We start from the raw sequence: 8216 nt of genomic DNA on the forward strand, positions 1-8216 counted from the left end.
ATTTCAAATCCGACACGCAGTTGCTGTAACTCCTTACACTCTTCATGGTTTTAAAAAGTCGTGATCACATCTCCTCGCCAAATTCTCCCGTTCCCCCCTTTCCCCCATCTCGTTTTACCGCCCAGCTCTGTCTTCCTTTTGTGGTTTGTTGCGCCTCCAACTCCCTCAGAGCGCAACTCCAGCCACTCCCGTCACGTTGTCGCTGGCTAGACCCCGCCCTCCACTGTCCGCGCCTAACCAGCCAGAAGCTGTGAAAGGGACTGGGACAAACCCCCCATTCGCAATCTTCAGCGACGCTTTGCATAGACGCCCCTGATAAACCACGATCAACTCTGGTCGAAAGGTTTCTCTGTGTTTTTTTTATCATCGCCATCAACGACCTTGATTCTTAGCGATAGAATCTGGACCTCTCGCTACGGCCCGAAATTAACGTCTGCCAGCGCTCGCATCATCTCGGCGGTAGGCAAGGACAAGACGCTTCACCTGAACTGCGTCCATTCAAGCTTGGATACCACGAGCAACTCTTACGACTGCTCGGCCGGATCGATATTCTTTGCGGCCTGGTGCGGTGACTCCTCTGTTCTAAGCATCGGAAGCCGTCCACCCGTTGTCAGTCACTACACGATAAGACCAGCCCGATTAAATCTTCGGCTTTTGCAGCACTCAGCTTGCCTTCAGTTTTTCGAGCCTCTTTCATCAACCGAGCTGAATTTCGCGCTCTACTCTCCAGAATGGCCGACCCATTTGCTCCACGCTCTATGAAACGCAAGAACGTCAAAGGACTTGCACTCAAAGCGGCTGCCCCTCGACCCCCACCAACCGCCGAAACCAACCATCATGAGTACAGCGGAAGCCAAGATGCAGGTAAGGATGAACAGTTGGAGATCGGTATCGAATACAAGTTGGACCTAAGACCCGAGGATCTCGAAATTCTTAAGGAGTTGGGATCTGGTAACGGTGGTACGGTCAGCAAAGTGAAGCACCTAACAACGGGAACTGTCATGGCTCGCAAGGTCTGTATTTTGTGTCACTGAATTAAGGGGTTTTGTGTTAACCTACCTGGCAGGTTATTCATGTGGAGGCCAAGCGAGAAATACGGAAGCGAATTGTTCGAGAACTCCAGATTATGCACGGCTGCCACTCTGACTACATCGTGACATTCTACGGTGCTTTCTTAACCCCAAATAACGATGTTATAATGTGTATGGAATACATGGATGTGGGGTTAGTTTGATATGGGTACATCCATGGCGATATGATAGCTGACACTAGACCAGTTCTCTTGATCGAGTCTCGAGAGTTTTTGGCCCCGTTCGAGTCGATGTTCTGGGTAAAATTGCAGAAGCGACTCTTGGTGGTCTGACATACCTTTACACAAAGCACCACATCATGCATCGTGATATTAAGCCATCCAATATTCTCGTTAACTCGAGGGGTTCGATCAAGCTTTGCGATTTTGGTGTTTCTGGCGAGCTTGTCAATTCTATCGCTGACACCTTTGTCGGAACTTCCACTTACATGGCACCCGAAAGAATTCAGGGTGAGAAGTACACGGTCAAGTCAGATGTCTGGAGTTTTGGTCTGAGCATCATGGAACTTGCTATTGGCAAATTTCCTTTTGCTGCCAGTGAGCAACTCTCAGATGGCGATTGCGCTCCCGCGGGTATTCTGGATTTGCTTCAACAGATTGTTCACGAACCGGCTCCCAAGCTTCCAAAGAGTGATGCTTTCCCTAGCATTCTGGACGATATGATTCAGAAGTGTCTTTACAAGGAACCTGAACGCCGACCAACCCCCCAGGAGCTATTCGTAAGAAAGATTTCCAATCTTGTTTGTTTTGACATGTGCTAATGTTGTCAGGACCGTGACCACTTCGTACAAGCCGCCAAGCGTACTCCAGTTGATCTCAGAGAGTGGGCTGTCGGTATGATGGAGCGTGATAATAGAAAATCCCACCTGGCGCCTCAGCTCTCTCCTGCAACCCAGGATCTTCTGCGCTCAAGTGACTCACCCACCCAGTCCCAGCAGGCACAGGCATCGGCCCAACCCGAAGAACGCTCTCACACTCCCACTTCTGGTGAGATCCCAATCGGCGGCGCTGGTATTATTTCCCCTCGTGATCAGTATGGCTCTGGCCAGAGCCGATCACCGCCTCGCAACGGATACCCTTCTTCACGCACGCCAGCTTCGGCGCACCCCGGACTTGGACCCAGGGTTGTCACCACGAATTCTATTCCCAAGGTTTCAGGCTATCCTGACAGTGCTGGTCCTGTGAGCGCGAACGCTGCTACCTTCAGCTTACCTGTTCGACCAGCACCCCCAGGCGGACCTCTCCCCCCTCCGCCACCTCGAAAAGAGACTCCTGATGAGCTACGAAGGGAGAATCGGAGACAGGCAACGTTTGGGTTGCCACCTAACCCTGGATATAACATATCTTAAGGCTACGTTTTTCGAATTGTTCCCTGAAGCTTCATCTCCCGGGATAACCTTGCCGAAAATATTGGGACAGCGGCCTAACCCTGAAGATCATTTAGCATACCTCGGCGCACTGTTTTGAAACCTGCAGTGGTCTCTGGCTAGATCACTACACTTAAATCACTTCATTATACCGTCTTCAAATCCCAAGGACCTGGTTTAGATTTGAGGAGGCGAAGATCTGTTGATCTCGATTCCCGAGAGTCTATCTGCTGTGTCTAGTGTGGAGGAGAGTCATGTACAGAAACCGGGCCCATGTAGGAAACCTAAATTAAATCAATTCGCGGTTGAGTTGGCACCGTGAGATCAAACACCGGCGAAAAGAGGTGTGACAAGTTGTGATTGACATTTGTGAGCTGACAAGGGCTCGCGTCGACTTCTTGCTATTCTGTGCCGGCGTCTCTTCCCACAAAGCCTTGTTCAAGGATATCAACGAGCTCATCCAGCGTAGTAATGACCAGATCAGTATGGGCATGTTCAGCCAATGCTCGATTTACGTCATTCACGAGCAATACAGTAGCCGCGCCAGCCTTTCTGCCTGCGGTCATGTCATCGATAGAGTCGCCCACCATGATAAGACCACTGGCGTCACCCTCGCCAGATTCGCCGTGTAAGCCCCAGTTCTTGGCGATGTGCAGGATACCGGCAGGATCAGGTTTGGGGGGGCGGAAGTCTCGCGTCACGATGGGATGAAAGCGAGAGCCTTCGAGAAACTTCTCCATAAGATTCTGAACAGGGACATCAAAGTTGCGTGTGCATATCGCCTTGGGGATGGCATTGGCGTCGAGGTACGCCATGAGGGTCATCAGACCTGGTTGAGGAGTCTGGGTCTTCATGGCTTCGCGCTCAATATTGCGGATAGACTCAAGGGCAGTCCCTTGTTCGGGTTTCGGGAGAGTATCAATGTGTTCGAGTATGTCTGTTGTTTTTGTAATTCCTAAAACATCTCTCATTTCCTTGAACATGTATGTTTGAGGCTCGCTATATACTGGGTTAGCGATGCGTTCGTTGTACCAACTTCTCTTAATATGTTGAGAATAGTATGTATGCTAAGATGAACCATCTTCTATGTGTTTCAACCACATCGGATAGCGGAACAAAGAATATCATCAAGTATTCGTTTGTAGGAGATATGTGAGTCAAGGTTATGTGCGGGAAATTTCCGAGCCACAAAATAAGAGTAGAGTGAGTGCAGATCTTACCAAAGGGTGCCATCCATGTCGAAGACCACTCCTCGAAGACTGGGGGTGCCGGCAGGAAAGCTATGCTTGCCCTTCTTCAGTGGCATGAATCGCTTCGGATGTGATGAATTCATGATCGAGACTAAACGGCGTAGCATAGAACTGAGCCTGAGGCGCCTTTAAGGACAGTAGAGGAAGGTTGATTTCAAGGTCGAGAGTTCTCGGGAAAACTATATGCAATTATGGAGTCAATGGAGTATCCCCCTCCTTGCTTCTTTCTCTCATCGATGATAAAAATGAGACCAGTTGGCAATGGTAATGAGTGCTTTGACTCAGAGATGACGCTCTTATTGGGGTGGAGACAGAGAGAATTCGGGGCTAAGAGTTCTTACCTTCCCTTAGGTTACCTACCTGTTCCAGGGACTACACCTACCTGAGGTATCGAATACATGTACCTATAGTTTGTTGGCCACGGTATATTGCGGCACAATTGAACAATCATATCTAACAAATGCTTTATTAGCATCAGATACCACTGCACCATTTGGACAACAAACCGCTTAACAACACTAACTTAGGTACTGAGGCAGGACTGATTAACGAAGCCACTGTACTTCTTCATATCGAGATATGGATATTTCCATTTCATCGATACAGTATACTAAAAGGTCTCTAGAGTTTATTATAACGCCTCTTCCACTCTCTTCCATTCGTCTATGTTGACGAATACCAGCTATCAGTTCAACTTTTGCCGAAAAACTCTGCTAGCTAAGGAACCTCATCAAACGGCTTTATAAGCGTCTTTCATTAGAACTGCAGTCTGTTCTCCTCGCCACTGCCATCGATTCATACTCATCAAGTCCAACTTCGTAACCATGTTTCTTCCCAACAACCACAAATTGACAGCTTTCATGTCCAGTGTTGAAACAAGGCTCAAATACCTCCCAGTCGACCATAGGCCCCAGCCACACAATGGCTTCGACTTTTAGACCCTGCTCAGCAATGACTTTCATATATCGCGAGATTAAAGCAGGTTGGCGTGGATAGACGAACATCAGAGCTGTCACATCTGAATCCTGCAGCCTCGAAGTGACATCCCAACTACCACGAACAGTGTGTATGGCTTGTTCTGGAAGATAGCTGTTGACATGGTCTCTCATACCAAATTGCTGAACTTCAACTCCTTCAATGTTAACCATAGCATGATCAGAGCTACTGCGTTGGCGTTGCGAGTTTATATAAGCAAGGAAAAGAGCTTCCAGTAGCCCGGATCCGCTTCCGATCGAAAGCACAGTTGGCGTTTCTCCTGGAAGCTGTTAGTCAGTCATATACCAAGAACAGCTTGCCTTAGGGAAGGGGTTCCCAGACTTTTGGCATGGTCTAACAGAGGCGTGGTGTTGGGGATTGCGTTGATTAGGTTCCGGAATAATTTGTACGAAAGGCTTAGACAACAATCCGGAGTGCGGATAGGTGCTCCTTGCAAGTCGAGCACAGGAAGGTCCATGTTTTTTATGGTGGGCTTCGAATGAATGAATCAAATACAATAATATTAATAGTGAAGTCTGCTCAAATGCACGTTGGAAACCCGACCCTCAATTTTAGAGACGAGTGAAGTCTGCTCATAACACTAGATTTGTTCTGTGGGTTTGTCGAAGTGGCGTCCGGCCGTTGGATGGTGGGTGTAACACCAGAGTCAATAATTCACCTCGCAAGTGAACCTATTTTCATTCGAAATAATTTCCTTCACTGCAGGATCACTTTCTTTGTGATCAATCGACTATGGATGGAAATGCAACGAAAAACATGCATCTCACACAAACCAACTACGAAGAGGTCGAATCAGACTGTCAGAATGTATCGCCTACCAAGTTCAACACCTGCTTTCATACCGTCGAAGAAATTCCAGCACATGAGAGCACGAATCATCTTTCACGTCCGTCAGAAGCACCTTACTCCTTCGAGCGATGGCTACCCCTGGTTCTAAAAACACGAAACCTCGATGCAAAAGTTGCACAAATTGTCAAACTCACACGAGCAGAGGCCAAGCTCGTCGTAGCAGCTTCGGGCACCTCGATCATCACTGGTGAACACAACCGAGCATATCAAGAAGACATCCAGGAAGAAATCATCCCGCATCTATCGTCTCTCGACTTCCCCGCCGAAGGTCTCTTTATGCGTTTGGATCGTTGCTCACCTAAAGATGGTCGTCAAGCCGTACCGGGTAGGCTGTCTCTTCACTCCCCAACGGATATAATTATTGGCTTGATCACATCACAGCGAGCACGTAATGGAATATTAAAGAGTCTTGAAGGGGGGAGTCCGACTGTCGACTTGACTTTTCTACCATTCAATAAACGTATGGGGAGCGAAAGGGAATACCGAGTCTACTGTGTACCAGAGACGGGAGCCGTCTCCGCAGTAAGTCAATACTGCTGGCACAAGCCATGGCACTTTGATTGTGAAGAGCACGAAAATCAGACAAGAGCAGTGGATCAAATCTGGGAGGGAATCCAAACGATTCACAAATCAATCCTACATGATCTGGATCCGGATGACCGGCTGGATCAGCTGCTTTTAAAGCAAGGGCTGTCGTTCGATGTGTTTTACGACGAGACAGACGAGACATTGCAACTAGTCGAGTTGAACGTTTTCGGTGCGAGGAGCGGATGCGGATCGTGCTTATTCCATTGGATCAATGATTGGGACCAACTCTATGGCCATTGCGAAAGGGTCGAGTTTCGAGTCGCACGAGGGAACAAAAAATACACAAGCGCCAGTGGCGTTACAGGTTTGTCTGCTTAGTTTCTGCCACAGTCATAGGCGTGCTAGGCCTCTGACACTATTTTCCCGTTCCTGATGATCTTGTGACTAGCCACGAGCTTGGATGGCTGGATGGAATTGCTTGGCCCTTGTTACCCTCGAGATCTCATGCTTGTCCTGCCAGCCCGCGTTTAAGCAACGGGCGCAGTCGGCAAGTGTGCATATAGCCCCACTAGGTATTAGGCTAAGAGATCTCTTCAAGAGTGTTTCCCTGGTTTAGGAATCCACGGAAAAATCTAGACTATTCCTTTGAATGATAAAACAGACAATCTTCGCACATTATTGTTCATGGGAAAACTTAGCATGGGAGGGAAAGTACGAGATGCTTACCTCTAAATTATCCTAAATTGTTGCCATATACAACTATAAAAAAAACTTTTGTTCGTCGGTCGTTGAAGAAAGAGCTTGGAACAACTACCATCCATTTCTCTTTTGCAAATCAAGCTGTAATTAAACTACTCCCGTCTTTTTGTAGGCAGCTTGAGGTACAGCCAATACGAGGCCGTCTCGATAGCTGATCGAAGCCCCACACTAGCTGCCCGGGGTGCATGCATGCTCAGCGTCATCCTTATTTTCAAGACTATAATACTCTCGGTAAGCTGCATTGCTTTCCATATATTCGATTTTACACCTACAATACCTGTCCCTGGGCTTTCTACTTTATACACCCAGGAAGGCAAAAATAACAATCACGACCGTGACAGCCTATTCCTCTCAAAAGGCTGACTTTTGCAGAACAGGCTGCCGATACTGCCACGATTGCCACTGTTCTTATGGAGCTCTAAGATCTAGGAGAATGAAGCGTGCCTCACAATCGTCTCACCACTCCAGACACGAGTACCATCAAAACAACCAGCCATGAGCTCCGCCACAGGTTCCTCCAACCTGGCATGGCCGCCTAAACAGCGACCTTCCCAGCGAACGGTACGAAATCACTCGCTCTATAATTTCCTGCATGCATGACAGCGAGAATGGGTAGATATCTGATGCATCAGGCAGAAATTGAAGAACGGAACCTTTATCATTCCCAGGACTGGCGAACGATCGAGGTCCGAGTTCTCGTTAAGCACATCTACCAACGCAGTAGTTGCAGACGATATCAACAAGAAACCGAAATACCAATCCTTCGAGGCCGCTGAATCCTTTGGTGACCGTATCCACATTATCGCACATAACGTCAAAACTGCATTCATCTTGACATGGCTGTGGCTACATACTGAAGAAGGCCATGGAGTTCTCAAGTGTACACTTGCCTACGTACTTGGTAGTATGGGTACTTTTTTCCCACCCTTGACAGCCTTTCTTGGCAACAGAGATGGAAAGCATGTCTCTGCTACCATTACCGTTTACTTTCACCCAGCACGAACTGTTGGCTCTATGCTTGAGGCAACTGTTATAGCAGTCGTTGCTGTATTTTACGCGGAAGTCATATCGATGCTGTCGATGGGAATTGCAATTGCCATGAGATCCCAACTTGGCTTGACTGCCGCTGCTCACGTGCTGATCCTCATTATCTGCATCGGAGGAGGACTGGGCTTTGTGGGTTGGGTAAAGCAAAGACTCAACAGCCCCCTCGTTAACGTCGGCTCAACCTTGGCATCGATCGCAATCATCTCCGTAATCACCAAAGAGGAGGGCGTACAAGGAGGCTACTTTGACGACGACAAGATCGTCCAGGTCTTGAAATTGCTTCTTGTTGGCATCACTTGCACTCTAACAGTTAATGTGCTAGTCTGGAGA

General features: G+C 48.1%; 5 protein-coding genes across 6 annotated transcripts; 3 read left to right on the forward strand and 2 right to left on the reverse strand.

Annotated features, from left to right (window-relative positions):
- Positions 1 to 2: 2 nt before the first annotated feature.
- Positions 3 to 3602, forward strand: FOXG_05521 (STE/STE7/MEK1 protein kinase). Of its 2 annotated transcripts, XM_018383874.1 has the most exons (4): positions 3 to 1013; positions 1067 to 1224; positions 1278 to 1809; positions 1861 to 3602. In XM_018383874.1, the coding sequence occupies exons 1-4, from the start codon at positions 732 to 734 to the stop codon at positions 2437 to 2439; spliced, it is 1551 nt and encodes a 516-aa protein (XP_018240878.1). In that variant the 5' UTR covers positions 3 to 731; the 3' UTR covers positions 2440 to 3602. The 2 variants fall into 2 exon arrangements, with proteins under 2 accessions (XP_018240878.1, XP_018240879.1); XM_018383875.1 differs by having other exon boundaries at positions 1067 to 1809.
- Positions 2301 to 4012, reverse strand: FOXG_05522 (uncharacterized protein). The gene is made up of 2 exons (XM_018383876.1): positions 3678 to 4012; positions 2301 to 3456 (listed from the first exon to the last, which is right to left on the reverse strand). Exons 1-2 carry the CDS (start codon positions 3812 to 3814, stop codon positions 2859 to 2861), a joined length of 735 nt encoding a protein of 244 aa, XP_018240880.1. The 5' UTR covers positions 3815 to 4012; the 3' UTR covers positions 2301 to 2858.
- Positions 4013 to 4251: 239 nt separating this feature from the next.
- FOXG_05523 (uncharacterized protein) lies at positions 4252 to 5293 on the reverse strand. Its single transcript, XM_018383877.1, has 2 exons — positions 5025 to 5293; positions 4252 to 4962 (listed from the first exon to the last, which is right to left on the reverse strand). Exons 1-2 carry the CDS (start codon positions 5158 to 5160, stop codon positions 4448 to 4450), a joined length of 651 nt encoding a protein of 216 aa, XP_018240881.1. The 5' UTR covers positions 5161 to 5293; the 3' UTR covers positions 4252 to 4447.
- A 166-nt stretch (positions 5294 to 5459) lies between these two features.
- FOXG_05524 (uncharacterized protein) lies at positions 5460 to 5944 on the forward strand (the record flags this gene model as incomplete). Its single annotated transcript, XM_018383878.1, has 2 exons — positions 5460 to 5877; positions 5934 to 5944. The coding sequence occupies 2 exons, from the start codon at positions 5460 to 5462 to the stop codon at positions 5942 to 5944; spliced, it is 429 nt and encodes a 142-aa protein (XP_018240882.1).
- Positions 5945 to 7334: 1390 nt separating this feature from the next.
- On the forward strand, positions 7335 to 8195 carry FOXG_19074 (uncharacterized protein; the record flags this gene model as incomplete). The annotated part of the gene is made up of 2 exons (XM_018399255.1): positions 7335 to 7400; positions 7476 to 8195. Coding segments are annotated over 2 exons (786 nt in total), but the record flags the coding sequence as incomplete, so codon positions are not given.
- Between the last annotated feature and the right edge of the window lie 21 nt (positions 8196 to 8216).

Source organism: Fusarium oxysporum, chromosome 7 (assembly GCF_000149955.1).
Source record: "Fusarium oxysporum f. sp. lycopersici 4287 chromosome 7, whole genome shotgun sequence".
In the NCBI taxonomy this organism is placed as follows: Eukaryota; Fungi; Ascomycota; class Sordariomycetes; order Hypocreales; family Nectriaceae; genus Fusarium; species Fusarium oxysporum.